The sequence below is a fragment of the Callithrix jacchus genome, chromosome 15 (genome assembly GCF_049354715.1).
Source record: "Callithrix jacchus isolate 240 chromosome 15, calJac240_pri, whole genome shotgun sequence".
Taxonomy (NCBI): domain Eukaryota; kingdom Metazoa; phylum Chordata; class Mammalia; order Primates; family Cebidae; genus Callithrix; species Callithrix jacchus.
In genome coordinates, this window is record NC_133516.1 from 91,725,277 (window position 1) to 91,745,989 (window position 20,713).

Consider the following 20,713-nt stretch of genomic DNA (forward strand, 5'->3'; position numbering starts at 1 on the left):
GGTAGCAGTGACCAATCATGGAGAATATTTCTGTTTATTAACCAGAGGTGACTCCACCATGTGGCAATAATGTAAACAAGATTTGCAATTTGATTTGGCTTGGTATCTGGCTAGGTGGGCCTAAGGTGTTTTAACAGTAAATCTGAAATTTCCATTGCCTTAGCACAACAAAGGATTGTTTCTCATGAAATCTGAAAGTGGCTGGTTGATACCTTCCGGGTTGCAGATATACCACACCAAGGCAGGAGAATAGAGACATAAAGGAATCATGCAGACTGCTAAATGACCTGGCTTGGAAAGTGACATATGCTGGATCAACGTACAGTGTATCAGCCAGAACTAAAATCCTGGGTCTAATCTAACTGGAGGGAAAGACTGAGAAACAGTGGGGAGCAGCACACAGATATTTGATGAACACAAATTGTTTCTTCCATATACTTGAGGCTTGATATTTTGAAATCATCAACCTAAAAAATTTTGTCGGCAATTTCACATCATTTCAAGTTTTAAACATAAAGATAAAACTTTCATATTACTTTCCTTCAGATAGACTTGAAGGGCCACTGTGTGGTGAAGTATACACTGTTGATGTAAAGAAATCCTTTTGATTTCTGTGTTAAAAATACTGGAACGTTTGCTTAATATTTGTGAGATATGGGCAAATAGTCTAACTTCTCTAAATGAGTATCCCTAAAGAAAAAGGGATAACAATCCTTAATTTATGGGTATGTTGCATAAATTAGATTGAAGACTGAAGATAAAACACATGACACAGAGCAGACTATATGGTAAGTATTTCACAAACGTGAGTTTTTATTTCGTTTTTATTGGTATTACTGATATTGTAGTGATATTACTGCTATGCACGGTAATGTAGAATCCTCAGAGTCATCTTCAGTGATGGATCCATAATAGTCAGAAGATAGTGTACTTTATGGAAACAAGTGATATTTTGTCCAGATTATGGCAATGAAATGTCTTTTATTTTCTCTGTGTTCTTATATTGTAGGTCATGGGGAGTTTCATAGGTCATGCTCTCCCTGGAAGCTTCTTTCTTATTATTGGTCTTTGGTGGTGTACAAAGAGTATTCTGAAGTATGTCTGCAAAAAGCAAAAGCGAACCTGCTACCTTGGTTCCAAAGCATTATTCCATCGATTGGAAATTTTGGAAGGAATTACACTGGTCGGCATGGCTTTAACTGGTGAGTGGACCATTCTGTGTTCTGTTTTTACCTTTCAGGTATTTTCATATGTAAAATATGAAACAATATAAAATCATGAAATTGCTAAAATGAATTTTTATTCAAAAATATCTCAACACATATTCTAATTGTAATTTCTATCTAATATAATTTGCTAGGAAGGTAATAATTTACACTTATACAAAGACCTATTTCTTGATAAATTAGTCATAGTAGTTGCCTAGGCAAAGTGAATTGCTTTTAAAGAACTGGTTGGAGCCTTCTGAAATCATTTTATATAAATTGTTCTGATCTCCGAAAGAATAAACCCTATTGAAAACCATTTTGCAAATGACATGAAATTAATCAAGATGTTATGGAAAAGCCTCAATAAGAAATCATTGCTGATAGGCTGTAAAATGACATGAAATTAATCAAGTTATTATGGAAAAGCCTCAATAAGAAATCATTGCTGATAGGCTGTAGAAAACCTTAGCCTTCTGCACTCATCTTTTTTTCTTGGTTCCTAAATTGGAGAAAGAGATTAGGCCAGATGACTTCCAAGGCCTTTCCACTGAATCTTCCATAGGAAGATTCTATGAAAATGTTCTGTGTTCTTAAGAATTCTACTCTAGCCTCTCCATTATAAAAGATAAAATTTCCAATTTTCCCATTAGATTCCCTCGTGCTTTATTCATGGCAACAGGTCTTTGCTATGGCATCAAATTACACAGTAACAATTCCAAAGAGGGAAATTTCCTTGCCAAATTCTATAGATTAACAAATAAGGCAGTATCTGTAAGAAAGTTTAACTGTTTGCATAGCAGACTAGATAGTATGCTATATCTATCTGGGCTTTCTTTTTTCTTTTTTTCTATGTATTTTTTTGAGATGGAGTCTCAGTCTATCGGCCAGGCTGGAATGCAGTGGCGTTATCTTGGCTCACTGTAACCTCTGTCTCCTGGGTTCAAGCTGTTCTTGTGCCTTAGCTCCCGAGTAGCTTGGATTACAAGTGCCTGCCACCACACCTGGCTAATTTTTGTATTTTTAGTAGAGATGGGTTTCACCATGTTGGCAAGGCTGGTCATGAACTCTTGACCTCAAGTGATCAGCCTGCCTCAGCCTCCCAAAGTGTTGGGATTACAGGTGTGAGCCAGTGTGCCCGGTCCTGTCTGAGCTTTCTCAGTTATCATAATCGGAGAAAAGCTGAACTCTTTAGCATTTGTGTCTGGTACCAAGCACAACCCTGTACTTTATGGCAGCTACTCAAAGATGTACTATTTAAGAAGCAAGCAATCAATCTCCATAGGAGTTGTCTCCCAAATTCAAATCCCCAAATAATTCACGATGTACCTTAGTCATTAAATTGGAGTAGGCAGTGGGAACTAAGATCACTGGCACTGAAGATCTGAAATAGCTATTTGATTCAACTGGCTATCTTTGACTAAAACTATATATTGGAACAAGCACCTGAACCTCCAGAACAAGCCTAAAGTGCCAGTGTTCAGCTGTTAGCAGACAGCTCAGAGAGAAGAATCAATGTCAAAAGAGGAAACTAGATTGGAATAAGCAATGGCTAGTCCTCCTGCATCTTATTGAATTCTAGGTAAAGCAGAGTTGCTAAAACTGTGATATGTTTCTCTGCAGGCATGGCTGGGGAGCAGTTTATTCCTGGAGGGCCCTATCTGAAGTTATATGACTATAAACAGGGCCAGTGGAACCAACTCCTGGGCTGGCATCATTTCACCATGTATTTCTTCTTTGGGCTGATCGGTGTGGCACACATCTTATGTTTCATCTTCAGTTCACTTCCTTTCTGCTTAATCAAGTTAATGTTGTCAAATGCCTTATTTGTGGAGGGTAAGTATTACTAAGTTTTTCACATACCTTTCTCTATTAGTGGGCATTTGTGTAGCCCTTCATATTAATATACCTCTGGCATCTTGTTGCAGCCTTGATTGACAAGACCATATATCTGGGCCATAATGAAATATCTGGGCGTCCTAGGCAGGGTGCCAAAGATCTATGTGCTATACTGACTCATTTAGTAGAACTGGGCAAGCACTGTCATTCAATTGCTATGTTTACATTTCACATCTGTCTTAAAAGATCACTTGTGAAGGTTACTCATCTCTGAGTTGTTTGGAAGATTATCATTATTTTCACTTTTGACAGGTGAGAACTGATCCCGGAGTAATAAAGCATTGAATACACTGAAATGAGGCAGCCACTCACAGCAGAACAACTTCCATGATCTACTAACTAGGCTTTTCACACTGATACAGTAAGACTGCCATTTCGTGATGAGTAGGGTCCAAAAAATGCAGTCACATAAAAAATATGGGGTCCTAACTTTGGAAAGTTAATTAAAAACAATATTTTTCATTCAGCTGGTCTCCCAGTTACTGTAGGGAGAAAAAAAGAAAACAAGCATTTAATGATTTGTTTTCATTTATTACACATGTAAGAAATAGATTGATTATAGAAATAGATAACCACACATTGATCAGGAGGCAGTCACTTCCTACTCACCTTTGGCATCTGAAGATAAGAACTTTTTCCTGTACCTCTTGGGAACAAGAGCTGGATAAAAGATGGATGTCAACAACTAATAGCTCGATTCTCACTATCTTAGGTTGTTACTGTATTTTAAAAGATGAAGTTGGAATCTGTCCATGGGATGAAGAAATGCAGTTATTTACTACTTCTTGAGAGCGTCCAGACCATATCAAAATCCACTCTTGTGATTTATATATGTATGTGTTTGCCTCCTCCAATGGAGTGAATTCCTTAAGGTGACACTTTGACTTAATCATCTGTGTTCATCTGAATGATCGCACTTGTCATGCTTACTGTTCTTTGTCCTGCTTAGAAGATGCTTTAAAAATTTTCAATCCATGGAGATTCCAACTTCATCTCAATCATTTTCATTTAGATAAAGAGGAAAAGATATTCATTCAAAAATATAGTGAGATAATGAGAATCCATTAGTTGAAAATGTCGCAATATGTTAGAGAGAGAATAAAGGTCAGTGAAAGCAAAAAGAGGGTTAGATTTCAAAGATTCCATTCTAATGAGGTGGTGATGTCTTCCAAATACGGTACTGTGGGAATCAGTGGGTACCTGCTCTTTTGGACAAATGTGTGTATGCGTAAATTTCTGTGTACAGAGAGAAACGGCGGTGGTCCTTGGTGCCACTGAAAAAGACAATCTGTTTTCTTCCCCATCAGCTTTTGTCTTCTACAACCACACTCATGGCCGGGAAATGCTGGACATCTTTGTGCACCAGCTGCTGGTTTTGGTCATCCTTCTGACAGGCCTCATTGCCTTCCTAGAGTTCCTTGTCAGGAACAATGTACTTCTGGAGCTACTGCGGTCAAGCCTCACCCTGCTTCAAGGGAGCTGGTTCTTTCAGGTGAGTTGGGGCCTCTAGTTAATGTACCTGGACTCTGCCTGTAACTTCTCTCTGCATTTGATGGGGCAGTTTGCTCTAGACCCCAGAGACTTCCCTCCAACGTTCTGTAGTAAGATCATGGGCCTCTGAGAAGTGATGTTTTTTTCAGTGTCCCAGTAGCCCTGATGGGAGAATTGTCAGGGAAGCTGGGTCATCATACACCTGGACATCCATTATGTAGGAACTCTTAGCTGATGCTCTTAGTTAGAAGCAGTTCTTGACACTAAAGCAGCTTATAGCCTAATGGGTAATAAGCTTAAGAAATATATAGAAGGCAGAAAAGCGAGAATGCTATCATTTATCTGAGAAATAGCTGTATGTTGGCTACCGTTCCGAACTTTCACATACACTTTGTTTTATTTTTTCCTTGCAACAGCCTGGAATTTAGGCATTATCATCACCAATTTACAGTTAGGAAGACCCAGAGAGGCCAAGGCTCATGTAATGGAGCTAGGATCTAAATCCGGATTTGTGTGACCTGAGGCCCCAGGCTTTTTCCACTTTAAGCTGTTAACTCCCTAACCTTGATGTGCTGTTGAAAGCATGAATTGCAATCAGTGAACATACATTTAAAGAGACTGACGAATCATAATCTAACATGCATACATATCTGTAAACAAAATCTAGCGTGGAAGGTGAATTTTGGTTTAATCAGGGAAGACTTCTTAGAAGAGTCACTGGACAGCAGAGATTTGGGATAATGAGGTTATTTTAGAGATATGTATTGTGCGTGAGGGGTGATAAAGAGCATTGGTAGGTGAGGGGAAGAGAAACAACAGGATAGAAAGGATGTGCTATTTAGGCATGTAAGAAAGTAGAAAGGCTGTTGAAGCAGAGGCCGGTAGAGAGGGGCTAGATCCAAGGGTTATTTTAATGGAAAGATTTCATAGAAAAAACGAACAGATACCCTATAATGTGTTATCACATTTACTATGTACATGTATTACCTATTGAAAAATAAAATAGATGGAAAAAATTTTAAAAGAGATGACTTCTGGTCAAGATGACACAGTTTATCTCCAGTGTGTCTTGTCTGCTCCTGGCATATAACAATGTCAAATAAAGTATTAAAAAAAACTAGAAAATTAAAAAATTTTAAAAATAAATTTAAACAATAAAGTAGAAAACATCTAAATGCAATGAAGCAAAACAAAAACAGGCCAAATAAACTCATGGGCTGGATGTAGAACAGAAATGCAGAGCAAGAGTCAAGCTGAGCCACAGGCCCAGAGTGATGGCCATGGTTGGTTTTTTTGGCTCCAGTGGAACTAAAAGAAAGTAAAAGGATTCCTTTCAAGGTAAAGGATGAAACTAACTTGGGGAGTGTATCCACCTCCCAGAGATTGGAGGTTCTTGGCCTCACTAACCCCAAAGAATGGGGAATGGGGCCCTGGAGGCATGGTGAGTTTGCTGTTCGAATGAATATTGTGGCCCCAAAGAGTTTTGTGGAAGTGTGATTTATTAGACAAGAAAGAAAGAAAGAGAGCTCCCACTCTGCTGTGGGAGGGGACCCAGAGAAGGAATCATATAGGTAGGAACAGCTGGAGTTTTAACCCTCGAGTTATTCCCTCCCCATTATGTTCTCGTCCAATGAGAGGAATTCTTTCAAACTTCCTCTGGAGTGATTGATCTTTGACTCTGATATCAGATTGATACCTCTGGGAGAGGAGCCTCCTCCTCCCAGAGCTTTCAGCAGGTTTTTTGGACAAAGGAGGCTCACCTGGCTTTCTCTACCTAGCCCGCACATGGGAACCCCAGCCAAAGAATTTTACATTTGAAACCCCTCTGGTTCCCAGATGGATGTGTGGAGCCGGGAAACTCTTGGCTTTGAAACCACACCCCTTGTGGACCCAGGAAACTCTTGGCTTTGAAACCACACCCCTTGTGGACCCAGGAAGAGAAGCTTCTATAACACAGTCCCTCAGTCCCCCTTCTGAACAGGAAAGTCCAACTGCTGTTGGGACATGGAGGTCGATTGCTCTTTAACTACTTCCTGCTGAATTGGGGCCTAGAAAGGGCCCTGCAGTTGAGGTTTCCTCCAGAGGGGAGTCTTCCAGGGGTGCAGGTTGATCCACAGGGCCACGATAGAACTCATGAGCCAAGGACATCCAGGGTTCCATTTGCAGGACCATTTGTAGACTCATGGCCTTAACTCTAGAAGAAACAAAATTGACAAGAAGGTTAAAGATGAGCGGTCTGAAGGCCAGCAATAGTAGAATGGTTATAAATGGGCCTAGAGGAGGGTAGAGCCAGGACAGCCAGTTGTTAAACAATCTCCATAATCCTGTTTCTTGAAGGTCTTAAGCCCTGAGTTCTATTGGCCCCTGAGTTCTTTAACTTTGTTGAAGATAATACCCAATTGGTTTACAAAATAGCAGCGTTCTTCTCCTAAAAGAGACAGGTTCCTCCTCTCTCAGCAGTTGGCAGATCCAGGGCCCTTCTATTTTGAAGAGCTACTGCAGCTAAAGAGATAAGCTGCTTCTGCAGAGTTACAAGAGACTCAGCAACCTTTTCCATGTCATCATTTAACTCCTGAGATAGCTTATAGTAAAACCAAGTGGAGGAAGTAATTTCTCCAATGCCAGTACCAAGTCCTCCTATAATTTTGCCCCCCCCAACTATGAAGGGAAGAATTGGGGTTCAAGTATGGTGTGGCCTTGGCAAGAGAAGACTGCACCTGAGAGTTGGTGTAAATAGTCATGGGGAGGGGCACTAGGAAGAAGAGGAGACATATTTCCCCAAGGGTATTGTTCAAGAAGCAGTAAGCTGAGGTGCCACAAACAAAGAATAGAGCTGGTGCTAGGCAGTTGAGGCCTGGGGATAAGGCAACCCAGTTTTGGCATAGGAAAGCATTGGAGTTGCTAGTAGAGTTCACACAGTGAAGTTGAGGTAGATGGAATTCTTAGATTGGTGACCAAGGGACTTATAAGCCCCGTATGATTTGAGGAAGAGTTTATAAGATGTAGGCAAATCTGTAGGAGCAATCGCATAGAGTCTGGTCGCAAATAGTAAAGTCAAGAGTGATAGTCCTATTAATGCCAGGATGTAAGTTAGACTCATGCGTAGTTACTTTCCTGGGGATCTTGTCAGAAGAGCAAATGTAGGTCCTCTAAAGGCTCGCAGGTGTAGGAAGAGCCTTCTCCTGGAACTTCAGGCTGTAGAGTGGAGGGTCCGTGATTTTCTTCAGGAGGGTCCAAGGCTTCAGCCGAGTGTGATGAATCCAGTTCCCACCACCTTTACTGCTGTTGGGGTAGACAGAATAACTGAAAATGGTCCTTCCCAAGATGGGCCTAGAGAATGAGAGTCTGTGGGGAGAGACATAACAAGCACTAAGTCCCCAGAGCAGAACAACTCTTTCCCCTTTTCCCTAGGGTGCCCTTCAGGTAAGGTCCTAAGAGCCTGTTGGTACTTAGCCAAGGAGGTTATGTCTTTTATTAGATCTGCTGTTTCCTTGTCTAATACTAGATTAGTAAGAAAGGGCCATCCATAAAGCATCTCATAGGTGCTGAGTCCTATTCTTGAGGAAAGTTTCGAGCCCTTAAGAGTGCCATTGGTAACAGAGAAGGCCACAGGAGGTAGGTATCCTGTGCCAGTTTTGTTAGGTGTCTTTTAAGAATTTCATCCTCTCCACTTTCCCTGAGGACTGAGGCCTCCAAGCACGGTGGAGATGATACTGTATTCCTAACGCCTTGCCAATTCCTTGGGTCACCGCAGCGTTGAAGGCAGGGCCGTTTTTGCTTTGAAGACAGTGAGGGAGTCCGAATCGAGGGATTCTTTCATTAATCAGGACTCTTATTACCTCTTGGGCTTTTTCTGTTCTACAGGGGAAAGCCTCAACCCGGTTTGTGTAGGTATCTACACATACCAGCAGATATTGATATCCCTGAGACTTAGGCATATGGGTGAAGTCACTTTACCAGTCCTCAACTGGGTAATGACCAGTTCACTATTTACCAGGAGGAACTTTGCAATGTGCCAAAGCCTCAAAGTCTAGCAAGTAGGATAATAGCCTACTGTGTAGGAAATATCTTAGAGGAAAGAGCTGGGAAGAAGTTTGCTTTATGGGAATCTGGACCCAGGAGGTTGGAGTCTGAAAGGCTGGGCATGGCTCGCATGGGGGGCTTTTTCTTAAGAGGTCTAAGTGGGGCCACACCTTAACTGGACTGAACTGGGAGTTGGGGATGGCCACCTTTTGTCTGGCTGGCCCTCAGCTTGGCCCAGAGAAAGAAAGATCAGGAAGAGAGGGAAGTCGGTTCGAGGCTGACCAACGCTCCCAGTTCTGAAGACCCGGGGGTTGTTAGAGAGTCCGTTCCCAGGAAGTCTGACACCTGTGTCTTGAGACTGGTGGCCACACTATATGCACTTAGATGGCTGACGGGCACCCAGTTTTTACCTCCTTAACAAATTTAAAAGAAGGGAAAGGACAGATTAGTAAATGAAAGGGGTCCAATATCACTCACTGCTCTGAAGTCCAACTTTCTCCTGACTGGCTTGCCAAAAGATGTGACCAGGGGAGCATATCCAACTCCCAGAGGTCAGAGATTCTCGGCCTCATTAACTTCGTAGAACAGGGAAAGTGGCCCCTGAGGTGCAGTGAGCATACCGTTTGAATAAATATCGTGGACCCAAAGAGTTTTGCAGAAAAGCGATTTATTAGTGAGAGAGAGAGAAGCAAAGACAGGTCCCATGTTGTCGTGGGAGGGGACCCAGAGAAAGAATCAGGATAGGTAGGAACACCTGGAGTTTTAACCCTTGAGTTATTCCCTCCCCGTTCATGTTCTTGTCCAATGAGAGGAGTTCTCTCAAACTTCCTCTGGAGTGATTGCTCTTTGACTTTGATACCAGATTGGCTGCTTGGTCCCCTCCTCCCAGAGCTTTTGGCATGTTTTTTGGACAAAGGAGCCTCACCTGGCTTTCTCTACATAGCCCCCTGGGAGACCCAGATGAAGAACTTTACATTCGAAACCGCTCTGGTTCCCGATGGAGGCATGGAGCTGGGAAACTCCTGCCGTTGAAACTATGCCCCTCACAGACCCATGAAGAGAAGCTTCTATGACACAGTCCCTCAAAACCAGGCTTTTTAGACTCTTTAAGTGTGTTTTTTGTGTATTCTATATTCCTAATGGTTTTTCATCTGATTGATCTTTCCCTTTCTAATAGAAGTTGGTTCTATTTTAGAGGTCTGGATTTGTCCATTTCTTTTTTTGTTCATTTTTTGCTTTGTTATAAGGTTGTTTTCTGCTTCTCTCTTTCTCTCTCTTTTCTTTTTAGTTTTTTTAAAAAATTAGATGATGTCATTTATTTTCAATCTTTCTTGTTTTAAAATAAATGCATTTAAACAAGTACATTTGTCTGCACACTGCTAGAACTGTCTTCTGTTAGATTTGATGTGTTAGTTTGTAGTTTTTTGATATGTTGACATGGTTTTCACAATTTTGAATATTTTTTCCATGTGCTTTTCTCCTTAATTTATGAGTTATTTAGGAGTACACTTTTAAGTTCCCAAAAATATTCTTTTTTTCTTATTATTTATTTCTACTGTAATTGTTTTATGGTCAAGGAATATGTTCTCTTTGTAATGTGTTGAGACTTCCTTTGAAACATGGCCCAATGTCAGTGGTTGTAAATGATCCATGTAGTCAAAAAGGAAGTATATTCTTTTCTTTTGGTTTAGGAGTCCTCATATATTTACTACATCAAGTTTATTAAGAAGCTAAATATTCAAGTAAAGAAAGGCAGAATAAGAGGAGAAACCCAAAGAGAGTGGAGTTATAAACATAAGAGAAGAATTAATGACATTAATTAGTGTTCAGTTAATAACTAATGATTAATTAATATCCAGGATCTGAAGGAGGAAGCTGTGGGTTATACCTCAACTGGGAATAGGTTGGCTTACTGTTGCCACTTTTGGCAGATAAATGTCTTCATATTTCCCCCAAAAGCTTTTCTAAGAAAGAGATTCATGTCTTTGGGTATAAGTCTGCAACTATTTAGAAACATTTTCATCTACCAATATGTCTAGACCAGACTGTTTACTTTACTCCTGGTGGTCAGCCTAAATAATGTCTGCAGCCTTAAAGTAAAATTCACATTTAATACCAGTGCTGCAAACACACACACTGCCAGGAAGCAATGCTTTAGCCATAGTGACTCTCCCACTGCTGCTCTCCTCTGAAACAAAACTGTCTAGAAACTTAGGTGACTTTATTATGCTTCCAGTTGGTAAGTGTGGTATATGATTGTTTACAGCCTGAATTTTACAGTACAAAATACTGTCTAACAATATTATGTCATGACTTGCTTTTCACCATATTTTTTTCTCACCACTTTGTATATATGGTAAATATTTTAATACTAGTGCATGAACCGTGTATAGATGGATTAGAGAAAACACTCACCTAGACTCTTGGAACCATAAGTATGGAGATGTGAACTGAAAGAAACAAATGCTCACCTTGGCCACTTATTTATCACACACATCTAAATGATTGGGTATTATGTAAATGGAGGGGGCATTTTCCTTCTAGCTTATTAACGACGCTTTCTTTCCTGAACCACATCACAGCCAAAACTGTCTGCTCAACAACCTAGCCACATCATGCAATTTAAAAAAGAAAAAAAAAGATCCTGCAGGCCCCTTTATTCCATGAATCATGTTTTCCCTGTGTCCTCTGTGTGGGAGAATATTTCAAAACCTCGCTCTGTACCTTTCATTCCCAAGCTTCCTCCAATCATCGTCCCCACCCCGGTGCAGGAATGATCAGGGAATGAGGAAGGTGCTCCCACTGTCTTTGCTTCTTGTTATTTCAGACAGTTGTTTCTACTGCGTCTCCCAGCTCCGTCAATCCCCCCAGGGATTCCTCCCACGACTGCACAGATCCTGAGCTCAAACAAAAACTCAGCCTTCGTTTTGCCTTTACAAAGGGCAAAAGTTCATTTTCAAATGACAAGAAAGGCCAACCAAACAGTAGTTGTTTGAGGTCTGGTGTGGCAGCAGATCAAACATTTGCCTAGGCTTTTAGTATTGAAATAAATGATTGGATAATCAGATAAGAACAGGAAATTCAGACTTCGCTGTAGGAAATCAGCCCCAGGCTTGTTGCCTATTAGAGAAGATAACTATTTACATTTGAGACGTGACACTAATAAAACTTAAACTAGTCAAAACCAGATGTTCAGGAGTGGCATACAAAATATAGCAAGAAAAACTTTATTTTTTTTTTGCAAGTTGAGTTTTTTTGGGAATGTTATATAAGGAAACACATGAAGACACAAAAAAGTGTAGCTTTTGTATTTAAAGGAGGATTTAGTGAATTGTGGCGGTTTCTAGCCTCAGTTTGGGGTTATAGCTTTCCTTGTTTATTTGTGTTTGGCCTAGAATGACTATGGAATGTTTCCATGGCTTTCACTGTATTCTCATCAGTCAACTCTGTTCATTGGCCTCTCGAAGCTTTAGCTTTCCACAGCAGGCTCTGAGAGTGCTAAGGAAATTGGCAGCGAGAGGGGCTCCAAGTTTCTCTTCTCCCGATATAAGCAGCAAAACATTTGGTAGAATGAATGATGCCTAATGGAGGTGAGTTGAGATTTTGTTTTGGAAGCTCCTAAAAGCAATTATGAATGTGGCGTTTAGTGACAAGTCCCTGGGCCTGCAGGCTAGACCAACCTGAATCTGAATACCAGCTTTACTACACTAATTACGTGATTCACCATAGATAATACGTTCTGTGCCGTTAGGCTTCCTCACCCAACTATAAAATAGAAATGGTAATAATATATCATGGGATTATTGGGAAAAATAGACGCTGTCACTTGACGATGCATGCTGTCCAGAGGAGAGGGCTGCTAATTCCAGAGGACGGGAGCAGAGTAAGCTTCCAGAAGAAGGTGAAAGGTGGAAGAGAGTCACCAATGTGCCTAGGCTTAAGGTTTAGGGCAAGTGATACCCTTTTGCTTATTTTGGACTCAACTGTTGTATTAGTTTCCTAGGGCTTTAATAATAAATTTCTACAAATTGAGTGAATTACAAAAGAAATTTATTTATTCTTCTGGAGACCAGAAATCTGAAATCAAGTGTTGGCAGGGTGGGTTTTTCTTGGGGTCCAGAGAGAGAATCTGTCCCATGCTGATGCTGACCTCCTAGCCAATTGCTGGCCATCCTTGGCATTCCCTGGCTTGTGGCAGCATAACTTCAGTCTCTGCCTTTATTATCACATGATATCCTTCCTGTGTTTCTTTGTTTTCCTGTGTCATTACAGCCTTCTTATAAGGATGCCAATCATTGGGTTTAGAGCCAACTCTAATCCAGTATGACTTCATCTTAACTTGATCACATCTGCAAAGAACGTTTCCAAATAAGATCACATTCAGAGATACTGGGAATTAGGACGTCAACATGTTGGAGAACACAGTTTAACCCAATACAAATGCTAACCCTTCCTTCTGGGAGCTGGAGTAGATCACTTCCCGACCTGGGGTGGGGCATGTGGGTGGCTTTGGAGGAATGTTAGCAGGACTGATGGATGGGATCTGGAGGGTAGTCCATAGCTCTTAACGCTCACCTTCCCTAAAAATACCCTTTTTACACAGACTTTTTCTGTCAGTTTTCATGAATTTGTTGTGAGGAGAGGGCATGAGATCCCAGCTTAGACAACTGGGCCTTTGAACTGGGAGTTGACTACGTGACTTGATTTTCTCTCTCGTTATCCCAAACAGTAAGCACAGAGGATCTAGAAATTCTTGCTTTCTTCCAGGGGCTTCAGGGACCTGGGCTGTGGTCACTTTGGGTCCCACGGTGAGCTTTCCTAGCAGTATATACAAGGGGTATTGCAAAACACAGATGTGTCCACAGCAACCATCCAACCAGCAGGGGTGGCATTCTCCACCTGCAGTTTCTGAGTATTGTGGGCTCAAACCTCTAACTTAATGACTGACATATCTTCTGCCACAGATGTTGATGTATCTTCCCTTTAGAGTCTATTCATCTAATGCAGAGGCCCCACCTTTTGGTGGGTGAGGCACAGCAGTAGAGATGCAAATGTGTTTGCAGCTGTTTGGGGATGGAGGGGCGGGCATACATTACTTAATTTTCCTATCTCTAAAATAGACAATCAATGCATTCTGTCTACTGGGATATAAAGAAGGGAAAGAAGTTATTATAAAGTACCTTGCTAATTTCAGCTAATAAGATATTTGGGGAAATGTATGACTCTGACATTTGTTGACACATAAAATGCACTGGGCCAGCGCAAAAATAGAAAACTGGTTGGATCACTCCACTTGGTCAGGAAGGTAAACTGAGTGGTGAATCAATGGCGACTCCGTGCTTCCACTCATGTTTGCCATTTGGCCAAATGGCCCAATGTTGCCAGATAGTTATATTTTTACAAAAAAGCTGAGAATGCAAACATTTGTGTAATGTTTTCTTTTTTTATTTTTTTGAGACGGAGGCTTCCTCTTTTGCCCAGGCTGGAGTGCAGTGGCACGATCTCGGCTCACTGAAACCTCTGCCTCCTGGGTTCAAGTTACTTACTCTCTTGCCTCAGCCTCCCAGTAGCTGGGATTACTGGCAGCTGCCACTACACCCGGCTAGTTTTTTTTTTATTTTGAGTAGAGATGGGGTTTCACCATATTGGCCAGGCTGGTCTCGAACCTCTGACCTCTTGATCCATCCACCTGAGCCTCCCAAAGTGATGGGATTACAGGTCTGAGCCACTACACCCAGCATGTTTCCTAATTTTTTAAGTGTTAGCAACTAAAGCAAATTATTATTATTATTTTCTTTGAGACAGAGTCTTATTCTATGGCCCTGGTTGTGGGCCAGGAGTCCAGTGGCTTAATCTCACTTCACTGTCACCTTCATCTCCTGGGTTCAAGCAGTTATCCCGCCTCAGCCTCCTAAGAGCTGGGGTTATAGAGCACACCACCAGGTCCAGCTAATTTTTTGTATTCTTAGTAGAAATGGGGTTTCACTGTGTTACCCAGGCTGGTATCAAACTCTTGACTTTAGGTGATCCACCCACCTTGACCTCCCAAAGTGCTGAGATTACAGACGTGAGCCACCTCACCCGGCCGCAAATTATTCTTTTAAATGTGCAGGCCAGACAAAGTTGTCTGGGAATTAGGGATGTGGCTCAAGGGCCAACAATCTGTCATTTGCCTGGTAATATAGTGCCATATCCTGCTGGAACGACCTTTCGTCTCAGTATTGATTGGTCAAACCATATCACAGCTGCTGAGATGACTCAAACTGATCTTGTTATGCAGGCCCTTCACATTGCCCCATATGGAAAGGCTGTACGGTAAAAAGATTATGGAGCAGGAGAAAGAACACGGAGTTTTTGGAGCCAGAAACTACTGGTTTGGATTCCTACCGTAGTCATTCAGCCATCTTGTAATACTGGGGGAAGTTATCGAAGTCCCTGAGTTCCGATCTTTTCCTATGAAATACGAGGATGATATCTTCTTCAGGTTGTTTCAAGGACTAAGAATTATTGTGACGTTTAGGTACATGGGTGAGGATAAACTGCCAAGCACATGATGGTACCACCATCTATCAGACAGTAAAATGACAGTTGTCTTTGCAACTAAAGGGAATCCAGAAATGGGAATAAATGATTACGGCACAAATCTTAATTTTCCCTGATTTACTCTAATTATTTGAAATTTCAAACAGAAATGGAATTAGTGTTTTATTCAGTATTGCACATTGTGTTTTTTTTTTCTTGTAACAATTCATTTATTAGATATGTAATCATGGGCAAATCACTCAATCACTCAATTTTCTTATCTGGATAATAAGGATAATAATACGTTAAAATGAGGGCAATATAATACATCCTTGAAAAGGGCCATTGCAAGGAACCACCTAAGTACTGTAACTGACAAATAGTCTGGAATATATGGGAGACATTTGTAGGATTATCCATTATATTATCTTGGTTTTGAATTTCATTTAGTTCTAGAAACCTGAAATACATCTATCTATGTATCTATCTATCTATGTATCTATTTATGTATCTATCTATCTATCTATCTATCTATCATCTATCTATCTATCTATCATCCATCTATCTATCTATCTAATTTTTTATTGGGATAAAATTCTGCAGCTACTGGGGAAGACAGCTTTGCAGTTCCTCAGGAAGTTAAATATAGAATTACCATGTGACATGGTAATTCCACTTCTATCCAGAAGTGAAAACGGGTATTCAAACAAACACTTGTACACGATGTTATCCAGATAATCCAGATTATCCATTTTACATTCCCATCAGCAATGTATAAGGATTTCAGTTTCTCCATATCCTCACCAATATTTGTTATTTTTATTGTTATTATTGCCAGCCTAATGAATAAAAAATGGTATCTCATTGTGGTTTTTATTTGCATTCCCCTAATGAACAACGATGTCAATCATCTTTTGCATTTTTTCTTCAGGGAAATGTAAAGTCCTTTGCCCATTAACAAAAATTGTTTTTGTTGGGTTTTAGGAATTCTCTTTATATTGTGGACATTAATCTCTTATCAGATATATGCTTTGCAAATATTTTATCTCATGCTGTGAGTTGTCTTTTCATTTTCTTAATAGTGTCCTTTGAAGCACAAAAGTTAATTCTGATGAAATTTATTTTATCTTTTTTTTTTCTTTGGTTGATGGTGCTTTTGGTGTCATAGCTTAAAAAAAATCAACAAATTGCAAGTAATGAAGTTTTCTACCTGTTTTCTTCTAGGAATTTTACAATTTTAGCTCTCATATTTAGATCTTTAATTCATTTTGGGTTAATTTTTTATATAGCACAAGGGGGAGGTTCAAATTCATTCTTCTGCATATGAATACCTGGTTATCTCAGCACCATTTGTTGAAGAGACTGTTATTTCCCCATTGAATGGCTTTGGCACCCTTGTCAAAAACTAATTGACCATTGACATATGAGTTTATTCCTGGACTCTTAATTTTATTTCATTGATCTAAATGTCTGTCATTATGCCAGTACCACACTGTTGTTTTGATTATTGTAGCTCCAGCTTTCTTTTTTAAGGTTGTTTTGGTTATTCTGGATCCCTTGCAATTCCATATGAATTTTAGGATCAGCTTTTTCCATTTCTGCAAAAAGAAAAAAAAAAGAACATTGGAATTTGGATGGCAATTGCATTGAATCTGTAGATTGCATTGGGTGGTGGTGCCGTCTTAACAATATTAAGCTTCCAGTCCATGAATATGAGATAGCTATTTATTTATTTAGGTCTTCTTCGATTTCTTTCAACAATGTTACGCAGATTTTGGTATACAAGTCTTAAACCTTCTTAAGTTTATTCTTGAAGTATTTTATTCTTTTTAATGCTATTTTAAGTGAAACTGTTTTCTTAGTTTTATTTTTGAGTTCATTGCTTTTGTATAAAAATACAACTGTTTTTGTATATTGATTTTGTATCCTGCTACTATGCTCCACTCATTTATTAGCCCTTATAGTTTTTGTGTGTGGATTCTTTAGGAATTTCTATATATAAGATCATATCATCTGTGAATGTAGATATCTTTACCTTTTTCTTTCTGGTATGGATGCCTTTTATTTTTCTTAATGTCTTAAATGCTCTAGCTAAATCTTAAATGATCTAGCTAAAATTTCCACTACAATGTTTAATAGAAGTGGTGAAAGCAGCCATCCATGTCTCATTCCTGATATTACGAGGAAAGATTTCAGCCTTTTACCATTAAATATGATGTTAAATGTGGGCATTTATTTATTTTAAAGCCTATTTGTGCTCTAATTTTGAAATAGCAGAGTGAAACTGTACAATGTAGAAACCCAAGGCATTCTCTTAAAGTCCACTCATTTATAGCGAGATGACTGTTTATATTTTGAAAATCGATCATTAAATGTCCTTTTAAAACTTTTATGAAAACATGACATATTAGAGACTCTCTATATTACTAAAATAGGCAGCAAAACCTGATGTTTTATCTGTTACATCTTAGATAATTGGATTTAACTTAGTAATCATGTACTTTAGAACCAAGTATTTTGAAATGCACCATTTTTGTGATTGTGGTTGGTTATTTCAACATGTGCTTTTTGTTCTTTTTTTTTTTTAAATTTTTTATTGGATTTTAGGTTTTGGGGTACATGAGCAGAGCATGCAAGACAGTTGCGTAGGTACACACATGGCAGTGTGCTTTGCTTTTCTTCTCCCCTTCACCCACATTTGGCATTTCTCCCCAGGCTATCCCTCCCCACCTCCTCCTCCCACTGGCCCTCCCCTTTCCCCCCCAATAGACCCCAGTGTTTAGTACTCCCCTTTCTGTGTCCATGTGTTCTCATTTTTCATCATCCACCTATGAGTGAGGATATGCGGTGTTTCATTTTCTATTCTTGTGTCAGTTTGCTGAGGATGATGTTCTCCAGATTCATCCATGTCCCTATAAATGACACAAACTCATCATTTCTGATTGCTGCATAATATTCCATGGTGTATATGTGCCACATTTTTCCAATCCAGTCTATTATCAATGGGCATTTGGGTTGATTCCAGGTCTTTGCTATTGTAAACAGTGCTGCAATGAACATTCGTGTGCATGTGTCCTTATAGTAGAACGATTTATAGTCTTTTGGATATATACCCAGTAATGGGATTGCTGGGTCAAATGGAATTTCTATTTCTAAGGCCTTGAGGAATCGCCACACTGTCTTCCACAATGGTTGAACTAATTTACACTCCCACCAACAGTGTAAAAGTGTTCCTTTTTCTCCACATCCTCTCCAGCATCTGTTGTCTCCAGATTTTTTAATGATCGCCATTCTAACTGGCTTGAGATGGTATCTCAATGTGGTTTTGATTTGCATCTCTCTGATGACCAGTGACGATGAGCATTTTTTCATATGATTGTTGGCCTCATATATGTCTTCTTTCTTAAAGTGTCTGTTCATATCCTTTGCCCACTTTTGAATGGGCTTGTTTGTTTTTTTCCTGTAAATCTGTTTGAGTTCTTGTGCTTTTTGTTCTAAATTACAGATTGGATTTGTCCTGTATCCCCCTGATGGAAGTCCTGCATGGGATCTGGTGGATCATGAAAACATTATGTTTCTCACCATATGCTTCTGTTGGCATTACGCAGTAGCCCTTGTCATCGTTGGAATGAATTACGCTTTCGTCACCTGGTAAGTCAGCCAGCAATTTCTGTTCATGGAAGTTCTATTCCTTGGTATGTGATTATCAAGACTCAGTGGTACTGAATTTAAAATTCGAAAGGGGATTTTATTCCTTATCATCTCAACAGGGTTGCATTGCCGAATATCTGCAAACACAAAAATGCTTAGTAAAAAGAATAAAAGCTGGTTTAAAATTGATTTCTATTAGTCCCATTCAGTGCCTCGGCTGTGCCTCTGATGCTCACGTTTACCTCAACACACTCCTCTGTGCCTCCATGTCTCCACTATGCTGTCTCTTCTTCTCTCTTCTGAATGGTCTCCCTCACCCTGTACTGCCTATAGTGAGTCCTCCATTTACCCAAATGTACATACTTCAATTAAGCACTTCTTTTTTTTTTTGAGACGGAGTTTTGCTCTTGTTATCCAGGCTGGAGTGCAATGGCGCGATCTCGGCTCACCGCAACCTCCGCCTCCTGGGTTCAGGCAATTCTCCTGCCTCAGCCTCCTGAGTAGCTGGGACTACAGGCACGTGCCACCACGCCCAGATAATTTTTTGTATTTTTAGTAGAGACGGGGTTTCACCCATGTTGACCAGGATGGTCTCGATCTCTTGACCTCGTGATCCACCCGCCTCGGCCTCCCAAAGTGCTGGGATTACAGGCGTGAGCCACCGCGCCCGGCCCAATTAAACACTTCTTAAGCTTAGAATCCTTAGGCTGAGGCAGGAGAATTGCCTGAACCCAGGAGGCGAAGGTTGAGGTGAGCCGATATCGCGCCATTGCACTCCAGCCTGGGTAACAAGAGCGAAACTCCGCCTCAAAAAAAAAAAAAAAAAAAAAAAAGAATCCTTTTTTGACCAACTTGTGTGTGTCCCATTAAGTGTAGGTGCCTGCCTAATTTGGCATTGACTGATATTTCTAAAAGTCAGATCCAGTTAAATACATATTTTTATAAGAACCCCAGTATAATATGTCATGAGTGGGTAATGAGGAGTAGAACAGAATGATAAGAACACATATTTTTAGCTCTGCTATTTATCAGCTCTATGATATTGGGCCAATTACTTAACCACATTAAGTACTATTTTTGTTGTTTGTAAAATGGGGAAATAATAATACCTAAATGAGATTAACTATTTAAGCTTAGGACATAAGAAGAGCTCAGTAAACATTATTGTCTTGTTCTTCCTCTCGCTATGTGTCTCCTCCTCCTCTTTGTCCTCTTTGGTATTAAAAAAATGAATGTGATACAGACCCTACCCATCAGGAATTTTTAGTCTTATCATTAGGACTAAATTAGGGAGATGCACAATTAAAATACAGAGCAATAAACAGAAATAGTAGAAGAAAAAACTCTCTTGGCGTTGAGGGGAGGCCTCTCCACAATTGAGAATGAAGCTGCAGCTTGAAGGATGAGCAGGGATAGAAAGGGGTGATCACAATTCATTTCTCTAAGGTGGTTAATGCTGAACCACAATTGGCTTGGCCGACCTCAATGACCAGGTGTGGAGGCTCTGGCACCGAATCCCTCAGACTTAGTGCTGACTGAAATATTCTGTATCTACAATGTCCAATATGGTAGTCACTAGCGATTGAGCACTTAAAATGTGGCTCGTGCCACATTTAACAGGTTCTCCGATTTCTAAAATGCAGTAGCTACTGCTAGGCCCAGTGAGGTCCCACCCGGAACCAACTTGCCACTCTTTTCTCTAGACATTGGCCCCAAGTCATCCCTCCTGCTCTGTGCTTCTTTGTGCCTCATTGCTGAAGCAGCTCTGGTGCTGAGGCACTGAGTGGAGAGATGATTCCTTTACTAGCTCTCAGCTATCTCCGCTCAGCGGCAGGTCAGCCCACTTTGATCTATAGTTGCTGCCTTCTACTTGCTTTGGGTACTAGGAAATTCCACCTTCTAATGGATTTCTATTAGTCCCA

General features: G+C 40.3%; 1 protein-coding gene across 11 annotated transcripts in view; it reads left to right on the top strand.

The window, feature by feature from the left end:
• TMEM45A (transmembrane protein 45A) overlaps positions 1–20,713 on the top strand; it is a 91,013-nt gene that overhangs the window by 60,352 nt on the left and 9,948 nt on the right. For all 11 annotated transcript variants that reach the window (XM_035274225.3, XM_078352224.1, XM_035274220.3 and 8 more), the window contains 4 exons: positions 1,010–1,202; positions 2,829–3,041; positions 4,412–4,596; positions 18,646–18,791. In XM_035274225.3, the coding sequence (XP_035130116.1) occupies positions 1,010–1,202; positions 2,829–3,041; positions 4,412–4,596; positions 18,646–18,791 (737 nt within the window). The remainder of the gene's footprint in view (positions 1–1,009; positions 1,203–2,828; positions 3,042–4,411; positions 4,597–18,645; positions 18,792–20,713) is intronic.